General features: G+C 40.7%; 2 protein-coding genes across 2 annotated transcripts in view; one reads left to right on the forward strand and one right to left on the reverse strand.

Moving 5' to 3' along the window:
- The window catches only part of appl2 (adaptor protein, phosphotyrosine interaction, PH domain and leucine zipper containing 2), a 12998-nt gene extending 11306 nt beyond the window's left edge, over positions 1 to 1692 (forward strand). The window contains exons 17-21 of the mRNA XM_056239229.1: positions 1 to 55; positions 155 to 191; positions 277 to 429; positions 523 to 570; positions 1505 to 1692. The exon at positions 1 to 55 is cut by the window's left edge and continues 120 nt beyond it. Of these exons, the coding sequence (XP_056095204.1) occupies positions 1 to 55; positions 155 to 191; positions 277 to 429; positions 523 to 570; positions 1505 to 1636 (425 nt within the window). The 3' untranslated portion in view covers positions 1637 to 1692. The remainder of the gene's footprint in view (positions 56 to 154; positions 192 to 276; positions 430 to 522; positions 571 to 1504) is intronic.
- A 1594-nt stretch (positions 1693 to 3286) lies between these two features.
- tubgcp6 (tubulin, gamma complex associated protein 6) lies at positions 3287 to 22621 on the reverse strand. The gene is made up of 25 exons (XM_056239243.1): positions 22465 to 22621; positions 21268 to 22055; positions 21032 to 21195; positions 19480 to 19696; positions 19214 to 19375; positions 19001 to 19122; positions 16769 to 16832; positions 16511 to 16620; positions 15319 to 15410; positions 14993 to 15132; positions 14283 to 14432; positions 13914 to 13995; positions 13312 to 13400; positions 13124 to 13239; positions 12451 to 12589; positions 11722 to 11787; positions 8729 to 11639; positions 8319 to 8474; positions 8053 to 8221; positions 7594 to 7735; positions 6725 to 6919; positions 6508 to 6640; positions 5644 to 5857; positions 5375 to 5568; positions 3287 to 3553 (listed from the first exon to the last, which is right to left on the reverse strand). Exons 2-25 carry the CDS (start codon positions 22018 to 22020, stop codon positions 3462 to 3464), a joined length of 6672 nt encoding a protein of 2223 aa, XP_056095218.1. The 5' UTR covers positions 22021 to 22055; positions 22465 to 22621; the 3' UTR covers positions 3287 to 3461.
- Positions 22622 to 27500: the final 4879 nt, after the last annotated feature.

Consider the following 27500-nt stretch of genomic DNA (forward strand, 5'->3'; position numbering starts at 1 on the left):
ACAACATCTTCAAAACCACCGAATCCCATCTGATGGTCAGCAGTGCCTGCATTCGGTGCGTCGGGCGTCTCCCTTCTGAAACGCAGTGTTTCAAATATTGACCTTTTTTCAGGACTCTCGGGGGGGCTTAAAATGTTTTTGTTTCTGCCGACAGATTGATCGATCCACAGACACAAGTCACCAAAATCAGTGTAAGTGTTTATTTCTTTCTAACACTGCTCACTGAACTGAAATCTGTCTACATCTCAGCTGTGTGTGTGTGTCTGTGTGTGTCAGTTCCAGCTGAAGGACGTGTCTCAGTTTGCGGCCCATCAGGAGAACAGCAGGCTGATGGGGTTCGTTCTGGAGGGGAGCGACTGGAGCAACGGAGGCGAGCATGAACCCTCCTTCAGCGTATTCGTGTTTGAGAGTAACACTGAAGGAGAGAAGGTCAGTCTGCAAAACCATAAACCATAACGCTTGCTCACGCTTCTCACATTTAATATCGGATTAACTCCTGGGATTTGTGCTGTTTCTCCTCAGATTTGTTACACGATAAACCTGGGGAAAGAGATCTCAGAGGCAAAGAAGGTAAAACATCTGACATCCAGTGTAAAAACAGCATAATATAATATTTTAATATAACATAATATGATATATAATTTGAAATCGATTTAATGTCTGTAATGTGCTGTTTTTTTAAGTGAAAGATATATATATATATATATATATATATATATATACATATGAAATGTTTGTACAATATCACTGTGTACATTGGATATTTACCATGGTGTGTAAATATAAATTAAATGTCAAATATTTTTAAATGTAATTTTTTTAAATGAATACGTTAGTATATTATATAAACGCTATTAATATTCATATTTATCAATAGGAATTATATATACTGTATATATATATATATATATCTTTTTAAATCAAATAATTAATTAAGGATATATTAGTTTTTAATAACAGTAATATTATACTAATATATTAAGATTAAATGAACAATATATGTATATATATAAATATATTTATAAACTTGAATGTATTAAATGTAAAATATTTTAAACAAATTCAATTTTTTATATTAGTATAATATATTATACTAAAGTCATTAATATTCTTATTTATTAATAGTAATATTATACATTCATATTTTTATATTTATAAGAATATATATTAAAGATATTGTTTTCAATAGTAATATATATTAAGAATATATGTAATATAATCAATTTGTATTATATATTTATAAACGTGCGTTGGATGGAAGATTAAGGATAGATTATTATTGGTTTATATTATTTTTCAAATTTGTGTCTGAAAGTGTAGTCATTACATTTAGTGGTTATGCAAACATATTGTTTTTAAACGTGCTCTAATAAATCATTTATATATGTATATATATGTATTATTATTATTATTTTTTTTTTTTAAGAACGTACCGTAAGTAGGGTCAGTTTTTGATTTCTTCATCTTGTGATTCTCCTGAGTTTGATGTTCATGTGTGTGTCAGGACCCTGAAGCGCTGGCCCAGCTGATGAAGTCAATGCCCCTGACAAACGACGGGAAGTTCCTTCTGCTGGAGAGCGAGACGGGAGAAGCAGCGGAAGCTTCCGGACAGGATGACCAGGAGTCAGAGGCCTGATCTGAACACACACACACTTCCATTACCTGCTGCTCTTCTCCTGTCCTCCCTCTCTCTCTCTCTCTCTCTCTCTCTCTCTCTCTCTCTCTCCACACTACATGAAGGAAAGCAACAGGTGGTCGAGGGAACGCCACTCGTTTGTTTAACACTTACCCAGTTTTAGATGCTCACGATAGAAAAGATGAAGGTTAAAGGTGTCAGTCTTGTTTTGACCTTTCAGTTCGAAAACATCAGACACGGGTTTACTTGTTAAAGGAATAATTCACCCAAAAATAAAAATTCTCACCATTTCATCAGCAAATAATAGTTTCAAATTTGGTTTGTTCCTCATGCCAATAGTATTGCATGACTCTGAATATAGTGCATGAGTACTATGAACCAATTTTATTATGGAAGTGGTACTTTATAGAGTTAAACAGCTTCAGTTTCACGGTATGGAAAAGAGCAACTCAAGAGTTTTCTTTTTTGGGTGTACTGTCCCTTTAAGAAAGGGTCCGCCTTTTAGCGATTCTACTTGCATTTTGATTTTCATTGTATTTTTACAGTTAAAATAGTTTCATAACGTCAGATGTAGTTTCAGCTACAAGCTGATTTATCGAATAGTTCAATCATAATACAGGAGAATTTCTTATTTTTCACACACTACATTGTCAGCAAACAGAACAATGAACCTTTATTTGCACTTTCTTGGTTCCTGTTGCATCTGACAGATTTTTTCAGCTCATCATAATTAACATTCCATACAACTACCATTCCACTTTTATTGTGACGCTGTTTATAATTAAGTCTCGCAAATCTGGAATGAATCTCAATTTGCATACTGCATAATCTCAGCACGTTGAACACAGCGGCTTGAATGTTTCAGATGGAGTTTTGAAATATGAATTTTAAGGTAACTGATTTTGCTAGATGGCAATGCTTTCATGCAGATATTACGAGTTAGCCATCACCACCAGTGAAGTATTGCGTAGAAGTATGCAAATTGGGATTCAGCAGAATGCAAAACAAAATTGCACTTTTTTTCCCCTCTATTTTTGGTTGTCATTTTTTTTTTATGTGCAATTTAGGTGCTTTTAAAACACTTTAATTTAAAAACACTAACTTCCTGTGGTCTGTTTACATGTAATACCTTTTACAATACTTAAAATGAAATAGGAAATTCAGACAAATCCTGTAGATATATTTTAACATTCATTCTGTGGAAAAATTCATCTCAGGGTGAGTCTGGTAACAAAACGAAATAGTTGTTCCAAACCTTTCTGTTGTTTTTCCTGTGCGATTGGTTTGGTCTGTGCAGGTGGAGCCGCACATCCACTGCGCTTCATTAGGTACATGCTCATTTATCTGTGATCGTTTGTTTGTACTGAAGGGGTTTGCTAGTGATTTGAATGAAGTTGAACTATTGTTTACATTTATCACAAACTGATCCTGAAGTGTTCCTCAAACTTTAAATATGCCTCGGTAACAATCTGACATTTAACCTGCGATGAGCTTGAGCATGATGTATTATGAAAAATAAAATCATTCATCAACATGATGTGCAGCAGTTATTGGACTGTCAGATTCTGCCCATGTATCATCTTTGCAGAATGTAAAACTCTTTAATAAAGCGTGACCATTTCTAACTTAAGAGTCACGAGGAAAGCAATCTGAAAATTAAATATTTTATTTTACACATTATTCAGCTTTTGTGGATTAAAGCGTCACCGCACAACATGATTTGAGTTCGTCGGACAGCTTTGGCGATAAACACACACCACACATCCTGACGTGAACACTGAAGCAGGAGGGCTGGAGGGCTCACACACACACACACACGGGCCAATCAAGAGTCTTTGTAGTAGTTATTGAGGTTGATCCGCAACAGGAAGTCCTCCAGATGGGGCTGATAGCCTTTATCCACCAGTTTGGTCACCACTGTAGAAAATCATATACACTTATTTAACTCGGGTTAAAAGGAACAATTATCCATTGAATTTTTGATTTTTCTTCTTTTGAAAGCTTATTTACAAAATGGCTAAAACAGCATTAAAACACTTTTTTACTAGTGAGCAAAATGATCATGTAAAAGTAATTATTCTGGCACAATAAATCCTGACTGACAGTTAAGGACCGATAAAACGCTGTGATATGACCCCTTTAGACTAATATAGCTGTTTTATTACACGTCTGAGAGTCCTGCTGGAACATTTGGCTTGTATGGATCTCTGCTCAAGAACAAGCTGTATTTGTGACGACTTTGCTGGCAATAATACAGTATTTATTTAGCCAGTTTAATTTTTTAAAGACTGTGCCATCTGGTTAGTTTTACAGCGTCGTCTCGCAAACTGCGCATATGACAGCAATAATAAAGAGATATTTTTATGGGATTTGTGGTTTGATTCTTAACAACAACAAAAAAGATGCCAATAGATTCAACATGTCTGATTAATTAACTGAGATGATCTTCAGCATGGATGAGCTCAACATGATAAATAAAGCCGTAATGTCCTGCCAACGTTTTCAAGATAAAGTATATGAATTTATAACTGTCATGTATTATTGCAAATAATAAATGCTAATAAATTTAAGCATTGCCAACAGTTACTTTTTTGATAAAATAGAAATTAAGAAAATATCTATATTTTTTGATGAGTTGATAAAACATTTTTAGAAACATGTAAACATGTTATTTTTAACATGTAAATGTGTAACATGTAAACATGTTAGTTATTGAAAATAAATAAATAAAATGTAAAAAAATAAAAAAATTAATTTGACCGGTAAACAGTCAAATTAGTGGGAAAAACTACTTGTCTATTAAAAAATGATGCATACATATATATATATACATATATGTGACCCTGGACCACAAAACCAGTCACATGGGTCAATTTTTGTAAATTGAGATTTATACATAATCCTAAAGCTGAATAAATAAGCTTTCCATTGATGTATGGTTTGATAGGATAGGATAATATTTGGCGGATATACAACTATTTGAAAATCTGGAATCTGAGGGTGCAAAGAAATCGAAACATTGAGAAAATCGCCTTTAAAGTTGTCTATTTATGTTCGCGACTGTGCTGCATTCACTCACAAAAATAAATATTTTATATATTTATGGTAGGAAATTAAAAAAATATCTCTATGGAACATGATCTTTACTTAATATCCTAATGATTTTTGGCATAAAAGAAAAATCGATAATTTTGACCCATACAATGTATTGTTGGCTATTGCCACAAATATACCAGTGCTACTTGTGACTGGTTTTGTGATCCAGGGTCACATATTATAACAAAAATACAATATCCAGAAGCCAATTGTCTAACAGTTTAAATGAATCACTTCGATTCATCAATTTGCTTCAAAACAAAAATTCTATTTGAGTCAAATAAATAGGTGAATATTGATTAATATGCAGGTTTATATATATATATCATGAATAAAATATCCAAAAATTATTTAAAACAACCTGCATTGATTATTTTCAACTTTTTTTTTTGTATTTTACTTTTGTATTTTAATGTACTTGTTTATTGCTGTCCTGTCCAAATGTTCTAAGCCATTTCAAAGCAAATACACAAATAACAAATTGAGGAATAGTTGTTTTCAGCTATATCGCATTGTTCTGATGACGGTAAGGCACACACACATCTCTGTCTGTGTCTGAGTTAGCAGGTGTGTCGCTCTAATCTTATCGGCCCCTGTCACACCTGTGATCTCTCAGCGTTTACACCTGTAGCAGCGGCTCACCTTTGAACAGGAAGCGGGAGTAATACTTGAAGGTGTTGTAGGACTGCTGCATGGCGATGAAGCTGGGGTGCACCGGCTCCCCCTGCTGGAGCTCCCACGGCTGTGCGATCAGCTGACCGCGAAACTTCAGGATCAGGCTGAAGATGCTGTGGATGATGTTCATGACGGGGGCGGCTTTCTCCGTCAGCAAACCCCTGAGAGGATAAATCACTTCTCTAGATATCTGTATATTAATCACTGAATATGTCATGTGGGACACGGGTCCTCACCTGAAGATGGCTCTGTTGAGGTATTCGGCGTGTGTGCGGTGAATGGCGTCCAGATCGTTGGCACTGCTCAGTTTGTGTGTGAACTCGCTCCAGGACACCTGGAGGATCTGGTTGGCGATGTAGCCCTGGATCACCTTCACAAAGTGCTGCATCTCGTGTCTGTACAGCTGCAGCTGATGGAACTGAACGGAGCGACCGGCACCTTTCACCAGCGCTGACAGACAGGAGGACATGTTAGTTTTCATTGTTATTATTAAGGGCAACACCTTGAACTCTTCATCATGTTCCTCAAACCATTCCTGAACAATGTGTGCGGTGTGACAGTGCATTATCCAGCTGAAAGAGCCACTTCCACCAGGAACACCAGTGTCATGAAGGGCTGTACCTGCTCTGTAACAATGTTTAGGAGGTGACGTGTCAAATTTACATACACATGAATGACCAGATCCAGGGATTCCCATCAGAACATTGTTCAGAGCGTCACACTCCCTCCATCGGCTTGTTGTCGTCCAACAGTGCCGGACCAGGTGCGCGACAAGCCTTGCCGTTTCAGAGATACTCAGACCCAATCGCCTTGCCATAAAAATTTGGCCCGTGTCAAGTCACTCAGATCTTTATTCCTGCCCATTTCTCCTGCATCCAACATGTGATCTGATTGTTTGCTTACTATCTAATCTATCCAGACTATATTATGTGGTCTTGTTGGCAGCTCACTAAGTTTTGTAACAAAGCTATACAGACTCATTCTGACAGATTTAAATAACAGTAGCTTTGATGAGAACCGAATCGGATGGAAGATTACCTGTGCGAAGAGTTTCATACATGTAGTGGGAGAACAGTAAAAAAGCGGGGCAGAAATCTTACCCGTCCTCTTGAGGTGAAACCAGACGTCTCGGAGCGACCACACCATGTGTTTGAGCTGCAGCAGGAAGGAGAAGAGTCTGTTGTATTTATTCAGACAGCTGTCTGTGATGACGATATTCACTGGCCAGTCCACCTACAGAACCAGAGAAAGGTCATGAAAAAAATGTCTAGCTCTTCAGAAACTTAAGACTACAGGAAGACAGTGAACGCCTCTGACCTTGTATCGGAGCTCGAGACAGTTCAGCGAGTCTGGAGCGTGAGGGTGGAAGATCTCAGGAAGGTATCTCAGAGCAAACGTGAAGTGAGCCGCCAGCTCGCTGTCCCCATGAATGCTGTACTGTAACGCCTTATTCAGAATGGAGTTCAACACCAGCGGGGTCAGCAGCTCGCCGGGGGTCTGACCACTGCCCAGCTAAACACACAGTGTTTATAAGAAGCATTGTAAATATTTGTATGCTACACTTATGTGACAATGTTAAATCTAATTTTGTGTAAAAATGTCTTAAAGGGGACCTATAATGCACTCTTGTTTTTAAGCTCTACTATAATTCAAAACATATTTTTCACATATTTGACTTTGTTGCAGCTCCTCTCTTCCCAGTCTGTCAGTAACACTGTGTTTAGTTCCTGTCTCTATGAAGCCCCTCCTTCTGAAAAGCACTATGTGCTCTGATTGGTCGGCTGGACCAGTGTGTTGTGATTGGTCAAGCACTTTGAGCGTATTTGGCAAATGTTACCATTATCACGAGTTTTAACACACTACTAACGCAACTCAACCAGGCCCCGCCCCTTTATTGGCATATTAGGCGGGAATTATTTTAATGAGGAAAACTGTAATGCGTTCGCAAACTCAAGACTACAATGGAGGCGTTTCAGGGAGTGCGTTTCAGAAAAAGCGTTTACTGACATAGAGAATAACTCCCGCTGGAGGGACTTTGTAACTTTGCAGAACTTTTTCATGCTCAAACAGCAACATAACACACTAAAGAAAGATGAACATGCATAATAGCATAATGCATAATAGGACCCCTTTAAGCTCTTCACATCAGATTTCTGGGCTTAGTGTAAGTGAAAACTGGCTTAGACCTTCTCGAAGAGCTGATCGCTGAGAGAGAGGGCAAACTCTCCATCCTCCATTAACAGGAAATGCCTGAGAGTCTTAAAATGCTTCTCCACGCCCAACTCCACGAAAAAATAATCCACCACGGCCTTATTTACCATGGACACACTAAGAGAAAGAGAGAGTTTCAAATGTACAAATTCGAATGTTTAGCGTACAGGGATTTTTGCGCTTGTGCTGTGTGTGTGTGTGTGTGTGTACAGTATCAGTCAAATTTGGAAACATATTATATAAACAAAAACTTTTATGTTAAATGTGTGTGTGTGTGTGTGTGTGTGTGTGTGTGTGTGTGTGTGTGTGTGTGTGTGTGTGTGTAAAGTATCGGTCAAGTTTGGAAACATATTATATAAACAAAAACTTATGTTAAATGCGATTAATCGATTTGACAGCACTACAATATATTAACCCAGCTCTAGTTTACATACTGTGTAATCAGTGGTGTTGTAACAGAGTGTTTCATGAGCACAGGAAGTGGCATCATCTCGCTGAGCTGAACAGCAGTGGCATCGGTGGCCCGGTACAGGGAGGGGTCGACAGGTAGGCCGTTCGGGCCCCGTGTGACCTGAAGCAGCAGCTCAGACTCTGGAGCCGCAGCTAGAGCAGGAACGACAACACAAACCTCTCTGTTTCTGATATATAACGAAAGAAAGCTCTAGTGGTTCAGGATGAAGACAGCTGGTCCGGTACTCACTCAACAGGCCGTATGAGTCCTGGTACTGCTCGACTTGGTACTGTGAGGCCAGGCTGAGGAGATAGCGATCCTCTGGACTCTTTTTAGGGGACAATCCTAGTCCAAGAGCCCAGGCAGACAGTCCCTCATCCAGGGAGAACAGCTCACTAGGGGGCGCTGCATTACAACATAACAAATACAAATAAGAAATCATTAACCACAGTGAACTTACTTTAGTGTATGACCAACAGACATCAACAAAAAACATAAAATCATAAAATAAATAATTCTTAAAATTAGAAATCTGTACCTATGTGTAAAATGTCACTTCTAAAGAAAATGGCAGTTACATTTTTTTAATCATTTTAAAATTCTGAAGTTTTTCTGAAAGTAGCTAAGGGTGCTAAACATTTGTGCAGTTGCGTTCTCACCCTGGGTGTCTGTGTCAGCTGGTGTCTCTGTGTCTCCTGATGCTCGGTCAAATTTGTTTGGTAGTCTGTCAGGATACACACTCCCTGGCACCACCCCGCCAACCACGCAGCCCATGCCCAGAGCAGAGTCTGATGTGTGCGCACGGGCTTCGCTGTATAGAGAACTGGGTTGAACAGTCTCAATCCCACTGACCACACACCCACTACCCAAGGTAGACTGTGAGGAATGTCCGAACTCACTTCCAGGCAATGCAGAGCGCTGAGGGACTGCGCCAGATACAACACACCCTAATGTTAGCATGGAGTCCGACGCATGTCCAAAAGCGCTGCCAGGCAGAGGGGTGGATGAAGGGGCAGCGTCTGGCATCACACAACCCACTTTAAGAGTGCTGTCAGAAGAGTGACCAAATTTGCCCAAAAGTGGGCGAGAGGCGGCGACATCTGACACAAACTCACCCACCTTTATATGGGCATCAGAGGCGTGGCCATGAATATTAGCGGTAGGGATGCGAGTATTTACCTCAGAAATGTGTTCGCCAATCCTTATATGGGCGTCAGAGGCGTGGCCGTGAATATTAGCGGTAGGGATATGAGTATTTACTTCAGAAATGTGTTCACCAACCCTTATATGGGCATCAGAGGCATGGCCATGAATATTAGCGGTAGGGATATGAGTATTTACTTCGGAAATGTGTTCGCCAACCCTTATATGGGCGTCAGAGGCATGGCCATGAATATTAGCAGTAGGGATATAAGTATTTACCTCAGAAATGTGTTCACCAACCCTAATATGGGCGTCAGAGGCATGGCCATGAATATTAGCAGTAGGGATATGAGTATTTACCTCAGAAATGTGTTCACCAACCCTAATATGGGCGTCAGAGGCGTGGCCATGGATGTTAGGAGTTGGACGAAACGTGGTTACCTCAGAAACATGTTCACCAACCCTTATATGGGCGTCAGAGGCGTGGCCATGGATGTTAGGGACTGGGAGAAAAGTGGTTACCTCAGAAACATGTTCGCCAACCCTTATATCGGTGTCAGAGGCGTGGCCATGGATGTAAGGGGTTGGAAGGGAAGTGGTTACCTCAGAAACATGTTCGCCAACCCTTATATCGGTGTCAGAGGCGTGGCCATGGATGTTAGGGGTTGGAAGGGAAGTGGTTACCTCAGAAACATGTTCGCCAACCCTTATATCGGCGTCAGAGGCGTGGCCATGGATGTTAGGGGTTGGAAGTGAAGTGGTTACCTCAGAAACATGTTCGCCAAACCTTATATGGGCGTCAGAGGCGTGGCCATGGATGTTAGGGATTGGAAGAGAAGTGGTTACCTCAGAAACATGTTCGCCAACCCTAATATGGGCGTCAGAGGCGTGGCCATGGATGTTAGGGGTTGGAAGAGAAGTGGTTACCTCAGAAACATGTTCGCCAACCCTTATATGAGCATCAGAGGCGTGGCCATGGATGTTAGGGGTTGGAAGAGAAGTGGTTACCTCAGAAACATGTTCGCCAACCCTAATATGGGCGTCAGAGGCGTGGCCATGGATGTTAGGGGTTGGAAGAGAAGTGGTTACCTCAGAAACATGTTCGCCAACCCTTATATGGGCGTCAGAGGCGTGGCCATGGATGTTAGGGGTTGGAAGAGAAGTGGTTACCTCAGAAACATGTTCGCCAACCCTAATATGGGCGTCAGAGGCGTGGCCATGGATGTTAGGGGTTGGAAGAGAAGTGGTTACCTCAGAAACATGTTCGCCAACCCTTATATGAGCATCAGAGGCGTGGCCATGGATGTTAGGGGTTGGAAGAGAAGTGGTTACCTCAGAAACATGTTCGCCAACCCTTATATGGGCGTCAGAGGAGTGGCCATGGATGTTAGGGGTTGGAAGAGAAGTGGTTACCTCAGAAACATGTTCGCCAACCCTTATATGGGCGTCAGAGGAGTGGCCATGGATGTTAGGGGTTGGAAGAGAAGTGGTTACCTCAGAAACATGTTCGCCAACCCTTATATGGGCGTCAGAGGCGTGGCCATGAATATTAGCGGTAGGGATGATAATGGTCACTTCAGAAACATGTTTGCCAACCCTTATATGAGCGTCAGAGGCGTGGCCACGGATATCAGAGGAGGGCTGGGATGAGATCAGTGCTGGAGCAGGATCACGACTGTTATTTCTCGTATGAGTATTAGACTCTGACTCATGGAAGCTTATGCGAGGAGACACAGATTGTTCTTCCTCTGGCTGAGAACAGTGAGAGGGCTGGCTGACACTCTCACAGGACTTGGCTTTCTCTGTTGGCTCCGGTGTGGCTTGCTTTGGCTCTGAACCTGTGCTGGCCGCCGAGGGCTCTGTTCCTGTCTCTTCTCCAGTTGGTTGTTTTTCTGCACACTGGCTATCGCGCTCTGCCTCACATGTTTGCTCTTGAGTGGTTTGTGTAGGGGTGTTTGACTCCGAACGGATTGGACCCTTGTTCCGCCCCGAGGCAGTGGAGTCTCCCAGCTGCACTGAGCTCTGTGAAGGGTGTCCATGAACACTAGCCTTCGGCTGACCTACTGACACCTCTGGATTGAACTGACCCAATTGGAAGCTGGACTTGGATGCTTGTCCATATGGACAAGGCACAGGGACTGACTCTAGGACTTCAGAAACATTCTGTCCAAGACCTATGTGGGAGGTTGTTGAGTGCGGCTTCTGTGGGTGGGGTTTCTGAGGAAACTGCAACAGGTCAGAACAAATGTCCTGGAGGGCCTGGGTCACGGCACCACTGTCAGGGAAGCGTGGAGGCTTGGGGAGAAAGTCAGCAATGTCAATTCCATCTGATATGAGAGCATGCATTTCATCATTGGCATCAGAGCAGAGAGGAGCAGAGGATTCTGGGATAGGAGGATCTGCTGTTTGCTGTTCACTAAGATTCTGCTGTAAAATGTAAACAATTACAACAGTTTAAGCTAAATTTATGACGCTATAGATGTGTATATGTAAAGAACAGCACACAGACCTCAGTGTGTTGTTGTGCAGACTGTTGTTTGTAGGCTGTTTCCGAAGGAAACTTCTCCAGAAGAGCCTGAACAGAAATCATAACACCTCAGAGATAAAGATGTCCCCTTATCTATCACTTTAAAACAGTACTTTCATGGATGATGCTAACATATACCCTTTGCTAACTGCTGGACATAGGATTACCATTGCAAGTACAACTACCAGACAGTTAAAAGTTTAAGGAACTTAAAAAGGATGGTCCATAAACTGAGAACTGGAGACTTTCACATGACACCAAAAAAAGTTTGTGTTAGTATAGTTTCTTGCTAGTTTTTTAAAGAATTTTCTTGTAAAAAATAAATTAATAAAGCATTATATACTTACAAATATACATTTTAGTCAAATAAGTTACTAAAAAAAAAATGTTTTACAAAGAAAATGAAAAACACTTTAGCATTAGTAAACAGGTACTAATAATTCTCTATTAAAAATGCAAAAATATTTAACATATATTTTAGTAAAAATAATTGATTGAAAATGGATAAAATGACATAATACACCCATTGCGATTATCAGAGAAAGATACAAAACATACTCATTACAAATGCATTTTTTTTTATAAATATATTTTTAATAAAGTTACAAAATAATTATAAAATGAATACTAATGTAATATTACTAATGAAAACCATTGCAATAATAATGCAATAACCCAAACTCTACAATAAAAACTCAGATGATATCAGACCTGTACGTTCTGTTGCTCTTGCTGCAGGAAGTTCATTCTGCGCTCGTCGAGTTTCATCCTCTGCACCTTCCACATGGCTCTGAGCTCTCGTCTAGCAGCGGCTTCTGATAACTGACCATACTGAGCGATCAGATCCATCCTGAACACACAGAAAATATATCATTTAATTCTGAATTTCCTTAATGCCTTTGATCTCTCTGGATATTTGAGTCCTTTTATGAAGTGCAACAGTCCAAAAAATACTATTAATTATCTTCACAGTGAAATAGATTTGTATCTTTTAAAAATAGCTGCCCACTGCTCCGGTTGTGTGTTCACGGTGTGTGTGTGTGTTCAATTGACACTGTGCACTTGGATGGGTGAAATGCAGAGCACAAATTCCAAGTGCGATGATTTATGGGATGAGTGGTTAATTTACTCATAAGAGAGCACAATCTTGTACCTTTGTCTTTTTTCCTAAATACCTCTTTGGATTTAATCCAATTTTGTAATGTTATGATTCATCTGAGGGCTGTTTTGGTTCATGGCACATAATGCTTTACTGAATAATTTGCTCAAATGCCTGTGGAGAATATGAAAGGGAAATAAAGTTCCTGTGGGAGGTCACTGCCGCGCTCTACAGCCTCAGCCTCAATCGTTGTTTTTTTTCTGAGTGTTACTGTATGCCACCCACCGTGCCCGGCGCTCCAGCTGCTCCTCGAGGGCCTGCAGCCTCTGCTCTCGGTCTCTGAGCTCTCGAGCGTAGCTGAAATCATCTTCCTGCTCCTTCCGTTTCGCAGCACTACGCCACTGAAACCACATCCACACAAGTTAGAGCCGCTGAAGACGCTTTTACTGACTGGTTATTAACATGCTCCTCACCTCCTGGTCGAGTTCCAGCTGCTGCTTCATCTCTTCAAATCGCTCTCTCTTCTGGGCCTCCTCCGCCAGACGCTGCGACACCTGGCGGCCTGCAGGGGGCGAGAGTGAAATCAGCGGGACGTCAGCTTGTAAACTTCATTCATCTGACTCTGTGGGGAGGAACTCCCTCTCGCTGGTCTTCCTGATAATTAATACTTGACCTCCACGAGGAGAACAACTGTGTCCTCCTCTTGTAAAAAACATTGTTTACTTTACACATCAGTGTTATTTTAATAGCATGAGTTTTTGTTAATACTTCGAATAAGATTTTATCCATACACTGTTTTTATTTTAATTTTTAAACTTAAACTAAACAAAAAGCTTTTGGTCATGATAAGCAGAAAAGTGTATCTGTCCCAAATGGCTCACTCAACGTGAACTTCCTGGCCCTTAGGGTGTCCCATTTCTCCTTTTATAATTCAGAAGGCTGCTATATGGGACAGGGCCTATGATGAAAGTCAAGTCTGGCTACGCAAGACTAATTTTACCCAGACAGAAGCTGCTAACAGCATCAGGTGCATGTGTGTGTGCGTGCTTGGGTTTTGAAGGGACAGATTTCTGACCTCTGATTCTCTCCAGGGTCTTGGCCGCTGTCTCTCTGACCTGGTTAATGAGCTCCTGTCGAGCCTGTTCAGTCCGCATGGCCTTATAGAGAGAGGGGAAAATAAAGGAAGACAGACTTCAACACAAAACAATGAAGCAGATTTTAGCCCAGGTCACAGTGTCCTGATGAAACTGGGTTAATGGACCAGATTTTAAAATCTCATTGTTGCCATGCCAACAGTACGGGCACCACACCGTTATTGGGTCTCTAAATTTAGTGAGCATACTTCAGACATATAAACACTTAACCTGGATGAGCTATTTTGAGAACCTCATAATTACTTTACTATATATCAGTGGCAAGCGGAGCACCATGACAGGTGCAGTACCTTCTCCTCCCTGCTGATGGCGCTGTGCCTAGCGATCGTCTCCATTCGCCCTCGGTACACGGCACAGTCTCTCTCAATCTCCTCAACTTCCTGCAGGGAAAACGTCACAGCGATCCTGGGCACTGGTATATCCGACCAGAAGATGTAGTGCTGTTCAATGGACAGATGGGAGTTAAATCTGAACTTCCAAAAATCACCTCAGGTAAAAAAAATATATATTTATTCAGTAAGGATGCATTAAATTCATCAAAAGTGACAGTAAAGACATTTATAATGTTACAAAAGATTTATTTTTCAAATAAATGCCATTCTTTTGAACTTTCTCTTCATTAAAGAATCCTGAAAAAAATCTCAATTTCAACAAAAAATATTAAGCAGCACCACCGGTTTCAACATTGATAATAATAATAATAATAATAAGAAAATAAATGTTTTTTTTGAGCATCAAATCAGCATATTAGAATGATCATGTGACACTGAAGACTGGAGTAATGATGCTAAAAATTCAGCTTTAATCACAGAAATAAATGAACTATTTTCTATTTGAATGTATTTTAAATTGTAATAATATTTCACAATATTACAGTTTTTACTGCATTTTGGATCAAACAAATGCAGCCTCGGTGAGTAGAGACTTTTTTCAAAAACATAAAAAAATCTTCCTGACTTCTGAAAGGCAGTTAAAGCATTGTAAAGTGTTTGAGGAGCACCTGTGGGCAGCAGATTTTCAGAAGATTGATTGTTTTCCCGCAGACGTAAACATCGTTTGCGATGTGTTTGAGGAACACCGGCACACAGTCCTCTACATCCTGCGAAATGAGAGTGTAGCCCTGCGTCCAAAAGTTCTTATCTGAGGGGACAGAGATTCATTCAGTTCTGCATAAATGACATATTGATTTTAAGACTGTTATCACTGATTTAACTGCACACCAACAGCATTTTATTTTTAATCTAATAATGCAGCAGAAAATTAATGGATTTATCAAGAAATCTAAACATTCAACATAAAATGAAAGCGTGAGATTGAGAAACTCACCTCTGTAGGTCAGATAATCCTCATTGACCTCAATCATAAACTCTTTATAAACGTCACGGAAGACGCCACCGTACACCCAGTCCGAAACAAACCTACACAGACATTAAGTTAAAGGTACACTATGTAACTTTTTTGTTCAAAATTAGCCAAATTTAAATTAGTCAATACATGAATCCTTCTTCCAAAACATGTTTTTGTTGTTCTGATTTTGACCCGGATTCACTATGATAAGCCTCTTATAAGCATTTATATTTGAGATCTGAGGGGATGGTTTTTGTGGGAAATTGCGTACATGTGTCACTCGTCCGTGCGTGTCTCGTCATATCCGTAAACAGAGTAAAGTTGCTCTGGCTACTTTGACGTGTGTCTGGTGTGGGAGTGGCAGAGATTAGTTGTAACAATAAGCGAGAAAGCTTGACATGGAGCAGCTAAATAATGAACAAACGGAGAACAGAGGAGAGCTGGCTAAAAGAGATAGCGACAGAGCTCGTAATAAAACAAGAATCAACATTGGCTTGGCTTTTCGGAGATGTTGAGAACTGAGGGATTTGAAATGTTGTGAAGGCAACACAGGGGATGATGGTGTTTTTATTACTCAACAGGTGAGTTACTGAAGTTATTGAACAGATAAATATGTAGCTCTCTATCAGAGTTCACTGTAAAGCATTATCGATTGTGAAGGGTCATTTCATTATAGTTGTAGCGCTGTACTGGAATTTATTTTTAAGGAAGTACCGTGTCTATTCATGGGTAAAACTACAGTAACGTCTTCAGCTAGACAGATTGAGATCCTTTCCATCTAAACTGGATATATCTCTAACCAAGTAGTGAATGTATCTCTCTTTTTTAGTTATGACAAAGAACCATATTCATCCGCACAGTCACGCAGAGCCTAACCACAACCAAAAAATAAATGTTTCTCCAAAATGCAGCTTGACAGATGTGGTTGTATGGGAAAGAGCGGCATGAGGATTCATGTTGCACAAGAAAAATAACAGTTGAAGATGAGTAAATAATAGCAGAGAATCTCTGTTGTGCGCTTAATGGCAGCCAGACACTACAGAAACCATTTCATAGTATCAGTCACTCGGAAAAATATAGTGTGTCAAAAACCACTCTGCTCTTAAGTGACCTTCTTGAGTTGAATAATAGATAAATAAGTAAATCGCGATAGAGGAGATGAGTTTCTCACCGTGTGTACGGCTCACAGCTACTCTTCAGCAGCGACAGCAGCACCGGATGATTCTCATTACTGCAGTTACTCTGAGCTTCATTATACAGACACGACAGCAGTTTTACACCCTAAACACAGACATCACACAGCCAATTACACAAACAGCACCGCAGACCTGCAACAGCGACCCGTCTACAACACTTCTGAGCTGAAAACAACGTCTTCAAACTCAACCTCAAAGCTATTGTGTCTGTCAGAAGAATGAGTGTTTCTTACCATGGGGAATGTTGCTCGTCCCACACCGGCGATTCCATCCACACAGCACAGTTCTGACAGATACCTGAGAAACACATACAGGACATGGATTAGCATCTGCTGAAACTGATTTTCTTCTTAAAGACTACATATTTATGTTACTTTTTTTCCCTCCTGATGTCCACTAATAATGACACTTAGGAATCAGTAATAAAAAATGTTTTTGTGCTCAACCAGTCGGGCCCGGTAGTTTAGATTTCTACTTGCCCTGCCGACACTTTCACTGGCCCCGACACAAAACATGACATTTTTTATTAAACAATTTTTGAATTTTTTACATTATAATTTTTTATAATTTTAAATGTAGCCTACTATTCAAAAATGTATATCTACATATATATACACACACAGTACATAACATTATGCGGGCTGGCGGGCCCATTTGCCATTGCATGTTTAAAACAATAATATCTTAGTAAAAACCTAAAGTAATATTGCCAAACTATATATCATTTGAAAGCTTAAAATCTCTAGTTTTCATATCTGGTGGCTGTTATCTAAAATAAATTACAGAGGAGCAGAAATGTATCAATTTGCAACAAGAATATTTCATATTCATTAGGAGTATTTAGGCCTTTATTTTGAAATAACAATAAACATGAAAAATCATGAAAGATTGGTAGAAACCTTAGTTTGTTTTCATGCCATGAGTTCAACTTCAAAAGATAACACCAATTCCATTTTATGAGAAAAAAAGGTCTGAAAATGTTTTAAATATAAAGAAAAATGTATGGATTCTCTATTTGTGATGCGGCTGCGAGCTATAACGCTATAACGTAGTCTTTATGCATTTATTAGAGGTTTAATTCAAATCAAATACTGCCAAACCACCCATACTACTTCTGAATAGGATGTCTACTTCATAAATTGTATGAAAATTATGGAAATACATGGTTCAGATCACTCAAAACATATGAAAATGGAGGCGCCCTTATATGGGCAGTAATGGAGTCTGGTGTTCACCTAGTGAAAAAGTTGGGTACTGTGCCCGAATAAAATCTTACTGAAAGCTCATTTTTTGAGATATCAACCTAAAATTTGGAATACAACTTGTTCAGATTTTTATCTTTAATTTTCTTGCAGTTTTAGAGTAAAATATGTTTTGTAATATATATATTTTATATAAAATATTAATCATTATATTTTTACATTACAAAATTTCATAAACTCAAACTTATATAACTTTTTTTCTGTTTCATTTTTTATAATTTCTAGACTTCTACAATAATCTGGAAAATGTCTTCTTTAAAACAAGACCAGCCATAGGTCTATATTCCAAAGCATTCCTGAATTACAACCATTTAAGTTTGGATAGTAGGGCTGGGACAACGCGTCGACGTCATCGATGAAGTCGACGCAAAAAATACGTCGACGCAAAATATGCGCGTCGATTCGTCAGACCCAAAACAAAGATGGCGGCGCCGGAGAGTAATAGCTGACTGGATTGTTGACTATACTGCGCGCATAACATACATAGCGCGCGTACGGCAGAGAGGGAGAGAGCGAGAGACACACGCAAGGTCTCTCGCTCTCTGCCGTGCGCGCTATGTATGTTATGCGCGCAGTATGTTTTGTCTCGCATGCGCGCTCAAGATTCTGGGAGATTTGAACTAATTTGCGGGCATCAGGGAGACGCTCAATATGCGGAGGACTCCCGGAACTTCCGGGAGACTCAAAAATATTTATAGAATTTTTTTATTGAATGCTAGACATCAAGTTATTATTTTCATCTTAAAGAAGAATTACAAGATGCACTTTTTTCAGTAAGCTAGGCCTATGTGTTTTCAAGGCTTCAAAGATTTATTGAATGCTACCTCTGACTAAGAATGCATTACTTTGCACTTGTATAGTCTTTTATTTTGGAATTTTAAGAGCAATAAACATATATTGCAATGTTAAGGAATTCATGTTTTTTCATTCAGATATGTAAATCAACATGTATAAATTGCTATTAGTCAATTAATGGGGAGATAATCGATAACCGAATCGAAATCGAATCGGACTGGAAAAATGAATCGTTAGATTAATCGATGCATCGAAAAAATAATCGCTAGATTAATCGTTTAAAAAATAATCGTTTATCCCAGCCCTATTGGATAGTGATTTTTATGTCTATGCAAAAAAAAAGGGGGGTGACAGTTAACAGGTTAAAACCACAGCTTTGTGGATTGCATGACAAGAGGGAAGATTTACCTGAGCTGACGCCCCAGTTTGCGGAAATGGCAAGCGATAGTTAGTAGACTGAGAGAGGCCGGTGTGCTCAGCACACACGCTCTGTAGTAATGCAGGTAACGCCGCAGCCCACCTGTGAAGGCCTGAGACACACACACACACAAGAATCTGTGTAACGTTGCTTTTATGGGGAAAAAATCCTGGAGTACTGTAAGAAATGACAGCATGCGTCACCTGGAAGACGAGTCCCTTCTGACTCCCGCTGCTCAGGGAGAAGCGGCTGAGGCGCAGATAGTGTGTGCCGTACTGCGCCAGCTCACCCAGCAGACGAGACACACTCTCAGGGGACGTCCCGGACACACATATATCCGGACGGACGTCAAACTGTACACTAGCCTTGAGTGGAGAATGACGCAAAGAGAAAGTCAAGAAAAAAGTTCTCAATACATTTTTTTTACATTTACAATTCAATGTATTTTTTTTTATGTTTATTGAATTACCTCGTTGAGAGGAAACGTGACCGAGGAGACCCCGATCAGCACGTTGAGCACATCTTTGACCAGCTGACTCTGGCAGTCCAGTGGCAGTGGCAGGAGTGGTGATGGTGTCTGTGTGGACAGAACGTTCCTCATTTCTCCTTCCCACAGCCGGTACAGCTGATCAAACGCCTCTCTGCCAGCCTCTGTCAGGTAAGGGGGGTCCTTCTGACCCGGCGGGCTGGAGGAGAGAAAGAAAAAGGAAGACAAATGTGGACCACATTCAAACTACTTCTTTTAAAGTATTCGGCAGGGGTGCATTATAATGCATGCATTCATCTGTCCAACTTAATGCACTGATTGTGGTATTCATTAAAGGGATAGTTCACCCCAAAAATGAAAATCCTGTCATCAATTACTCACCCTTATGTTGTTCTAAACATGTAGGACAACTTTCGTTTTTGGGTGGACTATCCCTTCAATAGACTATAATATTTAGAATATCAAAAAAAATCATTATTATAATATAATAATAATAATTATTATTATTTTTGCTTTAATAATGGTTTTAAATAATAATAATAATATCTAATCCAAAATACAGTTCTTGACCTATTTTCAACAAAAATCACTTAAAAAATACCATTGAATGTTTTGTTTTGTAAAGCAATTCAACAAAACTAATTTCAAAGATTTAAAGTCTCAGTTCACCCAAAAATGGGTGTCAGTAATTACTCACCCTCATGTCATTCCAAACCCGCAACCTTCGTTCATCTTCAGAACATAAATGAAGATATTTTTGATGAAATCTGAGATTTCTGTCCCTTCATTGACAGCTATACAACTACCACTTTGACGCGTCAAAAAGTTCATAAAGAGATCATTTACAGCTCGAGTCTGACTCTAGTCTGCTTAAAGCTGCGTTCACACTACAAGCGACTTTGCTGCTGCAGGTCGCCAGTGGCTGCGCTGGAGGCCGTTCCCACTACTGGTTGCCTAGTAATGTTTGTGAGTGACATTCACGGATGTTACTCTATGTTAGACAACAAATACGTTTTCTTGCCGCTACAAACAAATATTTTGGAAGGTCTAAATATAAATGGAATCAGTACATAAAATGCATAATATTAAAGATGAACGAGAAACAGTGAGTGCTCTTTGCCATCGCGGCTATTTAACTGCAGAAAACGGCCAAATAGCGGTCTATCTGGGTTCCCGAAACCATTCAGGCACGGAGTCAGTACGGGGAATACCACTGTATGTACACGGAGATATATCATAAATAATAGGACAGTTTCTGACTGTTAAAATGAGCTTCTCGTTCAACTTGCCTCGGTCAGACTCAGCACTGAAGAGTGACGCGCTCCACTGACTTCACTCCTATTGGTTGTCGCTCCCGAAAGTCGCTCTGCATTTGCATAAAGTTAAACAGATCTCAACTTTGTCGCGTCGCCAGACACGTCCCACCGGTCGCCAACGGTTGCTGTCGCGCGTGTCGCCGGAAATCGCCCGCTCCCCATTGAAATGAATGGTATCGTGTCGCTTGTAGTGTGAACGGGGCTTAACTCTCTCTTACCAGCCAATGTTCTCCCAACAGCGCCGTCTGCCGGGCACGAACGTCCGAAGGGCCTCCCACACGTCAATCTCAGGGCTGGGACTCGCCTCGGACTGGGAATCAGGAGTCAGATTAGAGGAAGACTGGAAGCCTTCGTCATCAGACTGATCCAGAGACAGAGGAACCTGCAGGAACAACAACATACACGATAAGACTAAAACATAATAAAGAAGAATAGATACATTTAGTATCCTCACCCGTATGCTGAGTCCAGTAATATCTGCGTTACTGGGAACGGGCGGCAGGTCCAGTCGGATGTCCATATCTGTAGTTTTGGAGTGCTGTAGGGCACCAAACAGTGACAGTCGGGTCTCTCTCTCAAACTTCTCCTCGAAATCCGGTCTGCGCCCCAGTCCGAGCAGCCTGGAGCCCGGTGGGGCGTCCATGATGCTCAGGGTCCTGCAGACGCCCCCGAACATGCCCCACTCCTCTCCACAGATCAAAGACCACGCCCTCTCCTCCAAGCGCTGCGTGTCCTTGCTCAGGTACCCGCCCAACGGGAGTCTGCGCTGCACGGGACGCTCCCGCCGCATGTAGTCACGACTGAAAGACAGAAGGGGCGGAGCCAGGGACCCGGCCAGCTGGACTAGGAGCTCCAGGACGGAATCGAGTTCGGACAGTCCCGACCCGTCCCGTAGCTGACCCAGGAGCTCCTCCAACCTCTCGGCCTCCTCATCGTGGCCAGACACGCGCAGGTCAAAGGAGATCATTAGTATTTTATTGTGGGACGGTGTTTTCGCCAGGGCGTTCGGTGCCGGTTTGGACAACCCGTCTTGGAAGAGTCCCGCGAACAACGCCCCGTACGCACGCTTGCGGAGGATCCGACGCGCCGACTCCCGCGACACTGCGCCCGGAGCGCAACGTTTCCATGACAACCCGGAGATGCAGCAGTCACAGAGCGCGCCCAGCAGTCCCGTGATGCTGTTGCTGTTGCCTTGGAAACCGGACATCTCAGCGAGAGCGCGGGATCATGACGCAGCGAGATCTGCGCCAAAAAAAAAAAAAAACATTTATGGAATTCATACAACACTAGACTAGAGGATATACACAGTTCTTCCATGTCCTTAATCACGCTTCTATTTCTTTTGTATTAAATGGTAAAGTGTCTTAATACCTTTTGTTTATTATTATCTTATTTGTAATATGAGTAAGTTAAGGTTACACCTTTCTGTTTCAATGAATGAAGCATACATGATCCAAACCCAATAGCCACAGCAAACAGCTAAATATGTCCTTACATACAATAATTTAAGGTTTATTAGACTCATTATTGTTTTTTTTAGCAGATAAAGGCATTGTATTTGACGCATTTAATACCGAAGGCAGTAAACAAACACAACTGCAGCGTAAACGCCTGCACGTTCACAAATGCGTCTCTGAGATCATTTACTCACGTTGAAACTCGAGCTTAAGCTGTCCGACCTGCAAATGTTTATTCCGCATTAGTGAATAAATATCACTGGCAATACAAAAATAAGCATTTAATGCACATAAACACACGAGCTGGATTTCCTTAACCGCCGCGCTACACACCTAAGCCCCGCCTTCTCTCTACTCGCATTGGATGAAACGTAAGAGAGTGTACATTCATTGGCTGAACCAGAGACATGTGGGCGCCCACTACCTAATTTCATTGGATCAAACTTGATATGCACTGTCTCTATTATGACGTACACATTTCCGGATAGAGCGTCTGCTAGCGGCGTCGCGGCGAATAATAATGCATTTGTTTTGTTATCAAGATTTCCATAAATGTATGAATATTTTTACAATCATACGAAGTAGTGATTTATTTTAACCAGTTTTATTTTATATATGTGATACACATTCTCTTAATTATTTATATTTTATTTCTCATAAAAAAAAACATTAATTTAAAATGACTCCAGATGCTGCTGAAAGTGCATACTTGAGTATTTATGTGGCCCTGGTTACTGTTAGTACATAAAACTCTGACGACACTAAATTTTTTATTCACCCATAGGCAACAAGTCAAGTCGTTAATTGTTTATAAATCTTCTAGTATTGTTTTGGTTAATGGCTCTGAATGCATTGGTAATAATACGATTTAATATACCAAATTCACTTTTACATTTCCATGCAGCTGTATTTGGTCTCCTGTTGGTGGATGAGGCAAAAACAGGCTGGTTCATTTCGCCCGAAGGGAAAACAGAGCAAAAAGTGAACTTTCTATCAAGCCAGAGAAGAGTAGGGGAAGATGTCCCTGAAGTGTGAGGAACTCCATTCAGGTTCAAACTCTCCCTCTGGCTCCTCTGAGATATGCAGATGCCTTGAACACCTCCACAAGCTACAGCTGTTTGTGGTCAAGCACTACATTATTAATCATGACAATTCCCCTTTTCAGTTTCTGAGATTTTCTTGGACCGCAGCCAAGGGAGAATCCTTGAGTGTGTGTGAGTTTGAGGGTCCGTGTCTCCCTTTAAGGCAAAGCCGAAGAAATCTCATTAATATCTGAGGGTTAGACACCACTGCAGGTGAATACAAACACAAACACCTGCCAGAGTGGGCTTTCCTTGAGTGATGGCTCTCACAGCGAGAATGAAAGGGCCCGATCTTCTTATTTTCCCAGCGTGTGGAAAATCGGAGCTGTTTTTTTGAGGCTCAAGCCCAGTTGCATAGAATCGTGACTAAGTTAATTCAGTGCCCATGCAGGGGGGCCGCACGGTCTGATCGGATTAATTCGGTTATAGAATCAAGGGTAGCAGAAGCTCTTATGAAACAAAGTCTCACACGCAGACCTGCTCTTCCCCGTGTTTAACTAGAAGACAGAGACTCATATAATGCTTATTACTGTCTGAGACTTTATGAATTTACATAAGTCAAGAGGTATAAAAGGTGAAGGGTTTATATTCAAACGGTGTCGTCATCGCCTCTAAAAATATAAATCGTGAGGGGATTTCTGATAATCTGACATATTTCCACTCTTTAGATCCGTTTGGTGGGCTCAAGACTTCACATGTGTTGGTTTTGACACTGTCCTATTCCTTCACTGCTCCAAAAACACTTTTGAATGATGTCATTTTTCTTCGACAGACCCACTTTAAGCCCTCATTGTGGGTCTTAAAATGACAACACAATGCTTATACTGTTTGGGCCTGTCCAAACACCCACATTTGCGGCCTTGGCCACTTGAGAGAACGTGCAAGTGACAGGAAGTGCGTGCGCAAGACTGTCCCATGTCTTAAAAATGCCAAAGTGCAGTGCCCTGAACGCACACTAAACCCAGGCTGCATCCGAAATCACATACTTCCCTACTATATAGGTGAAAAATAGTATGTGACAAAAGTAGTGTGTCTCAATTCACAGTAAAAGAGTCTGCAAAAAGTACCCAGAAGACCTACTTCTTCCAGCGAGATTCTGAAGTGTGTATATGATGGACGCTTAATCCCACCAGGCTATTGGAGAGGATTTGTGGATGGCAGTGAAGCGATTTAACTGAGGCTGGTTGGTCATCATGTGATAATGACAACATGATGAATGTAGGCCATCCGGATTACATTCTTACTACATAGAAGAACATACTTTTATTGCGGTCTCGAAGACATTGCATGTTCAAAATATGTACGATTTCGGATGCAGCCTCATATTAATGGTGATTTTTCCTTGTACTGCTGGTTGCTATAAGCCGTTCCCATTGGTTCCCTTCAGGGCTTATTTGCATAAATTTGAAATCTACTTTGTTACATTTTAGGGAGAAGAAAACACTTCCCATATTTGTTGTTATTGGAGGCTTATCAAACTAAGCAGATGTTCAGGTTGTGTAACACACCTTCATGACCAAAACTATGTGAAAATAAGATTAACATGGTTTGTGTGGTTAATATTGGCTGCTGAGGGCATGAAATCAATTGAAAACCACAAACTTAATTCTGAATATTGTCCCCACAATTGACATCCAACACAAAATCTGGTTCTCGAAGCTTCTTCCTGGTGCTCCGCTCTCCTTTGAAGACATAAACTTCTGTGCTGACACCAAAATGTCATAGATCTCATCATTAAAGGTCACATAATGTCTTTACGGCACCTGATTCATTAGAGACCCTCTAGACCAGGGGCCAGAAAAGAGGCGAAACCCAACACTCGAGAGATGGACGTGTATATTTATTCACATAAGGATCAGACGGCATGTTGGACCTGTGGCGGCACAGTTCACACATACGACATCAGACCTCCGAGAGCCCGATAGAGAGAATTCGTTGTCCTCCGCAATCCCAGAATACTTTGCTCTCGGCACATTCACAAATGAAGGGGGGATGTCGACAACAACAAACAAGTTATCTCAGAGCATAACGCACAGGAGAACAGTGTAGACAGATTTGCATTTTAATACAAAGGCATATATTTTCTTTAGGACATAAAATAATGATATTAACTGCACAGCAGTAAGAAAAGGTCGTGTACAGATTGTTTGTTCATACACACCATTGAAACACAATTTCGGGTCGGTACAATAATAAAAACATTTGTGCTAATCAATAATTCCTTTTGCATAAAGACCAAACGTAATGGCAGCTGTCCGGAGGGAAGGTTTTGACATTCTCCTCCGCACATTTATTCAGCTCGAGCGTTTTTCCCAATGCAGTAAAACTCCTAAAAAGCACACACACACACACACACTCACCACAAACACCCAAAAGATCTGCACGGTATTAAAAACGGGCGCTTTTGCTCTATACATACAGCATGTTCAAATATATTGGCATATTCTGGCTACAGCACACCTCTGAATACTGCACTTACTGATGTCTAACACACCACACTTCACGTACGCCACGACCTCTGACCTCTACACGCCCCACGACTACCGAAACCCCACCCACCCCGACGTCTTCAATACCACCGCACCAGCACGTTGAAACACTTTTAAGGCACGTTTTGGCTACAGAAAGGCGTTAAAAGAAGCGTTTTACACTTGACCACGTAGACTTGCATCTGTGCTTGTGCTTTAAAGGGATAGTTCATCATAAAAAAAAAAGAAAAGAAAACTCCAGAATTATATACTCACCGACCGTCATGTCATTCCAAACCTATGCTTTTAGTTTTTCAGTGGAACACAAAAGTAGGATTTTTTAAATAGTTTAGATGTCTCTTTATGGCAGGAAATGTGTGAAGACTCTTCAGAAATTCCTTCTTTTGTGTCCCATGGAATTTGGAATGGCATGCACTGCAAAAATGATTTATTTTCTTAGTATTTTTCGTCTTGTTTAACATTCTTAAATCAAGATACATTTACTTGAGAAGCAAAGTTTATGCTTAAAACAAGAATATCTGCCAAATGGGGTTAAAAACAAATCGTAATTCGAAGGGAAAACAAGATTACTTTGAAAAACTCGCTCAATTTTTGCAGTGCAAGTTTAAGTAAATGATTCAATTTTCCATTTTTGTGTGAACAATCCCTTTAAGATGAAAGAGAAATGGGCGAGGGTAGATGGGAAAGCATGGAGTCAGCATCACACATGCAGTTAGGATCAAACGCAGCTCCTGCTGGTTGTATTAAAGCGGAAGGGAAGGGAAGGGAAGAGAGAGGGAGGGCCGTGCAAAAGAGCTTCACGCCAAGCAGTGCCGCCCAACTCTCAACAGAAACGCGGGAATCTCAACACCCGACATCGCGAGCCATCTGCTACCGTGATACCGCTGCTCTGGACAGCGATTTCAGACCGGAGGAGGCTCTGAAACTCCCTGAACCGCTTGAAAACACGAGTTCTGTGGGCCACATTCACCCGTTTAAAGACCCTGTGAAATCAATAGTTTTGTGGTTTTTATGTTATGAGGCCAACATCTTTATGCGAATGTACTCATTAGTTAACATGTCAGGGACTATGTTTTCTGGCGGAAGGATGACGCTTACAATAATAAAATAATGCTTTAATGAAAAGTACTTCATATTTTTATTACGTGGAAATAAAATGGCTGTTTTGTTACTCCAAACAATACCCTAAAGCCGTTACTAGAGGTGTGTCCTAATTCAGAGGTTGCATCCTACGACGAAGGCTGTCCCAATTCGAAGGTTCCTTGCAGCCTCTGAATTGGGACACAGCTTATATTCTCGTACCTTATTGCTTAATTTTAGCATATACTGTACACTAGCATTCATAAGTTTGGGGTAAGATTTTTTTTGGAGAAGGAAATTTATACTTTTATTAGCAAGGATGCATTCAATTCATCAAAAGTGACAGTAAAGACATTTATAATGTTAGGAATTATTTTTATTTCAAATAAATGCTGCTCTTTGGAACTATTTATCAGAATCCCACCGGAATCCTGCTAAAAATGGTTACACGGCATCATGGTTTCCACAAAAATATTAAGCGGCACAACTGTTTTCAACATTGATAATAAACAGCAAATCAGCATATTAGAATGATTTCTGAAGGATCATGTGACACTGAAGACTGGAATAAAATTCAGC

The sequence above is a fragment of the Rhinichthys klamathensis genome, unplaced genomic scaffold, assembly GCF_029890125.1.
Source record: "Rhinichthys klamathensis goyatoka isolate OS25496 unplaced genomic scaffold, OSU_Roscu_1.1 h1tg000557l_1, whole genome shotgun sequence".
Lineage (NCBI taxonomy): Eukaryota > Metazoa > Chordata > Actinopteri > Cypriniformes > Leuciscidae > Rhinichthys > Rhinichthys klamathensis.

Bases quoted from the DNA above. Each gene is read 5' to 3' on its own strand.
- tubgcp6 (XM_056239243.1), bottom strand. From the start codon at position 22,020: ATGTCCGGTTTCCAAGGCAACAGCAACAGCATCACGGGACTGCTGGGC. The intron at 8,475-8,728 runs GTGAGAACGCAA...GTTGTAATGCAG, and splicing joins AGCTGACACAGACACCCAGG to CGCCCCCTAGTGAGCTGTTC. The intron at 5,569-5,643 runs GTGAGGACCCGT...TTATCCTCTCAG, and splicing joins CTCAACAGAGCCATCTTCAG to GGGTTTGCTGACGGAGAAAG.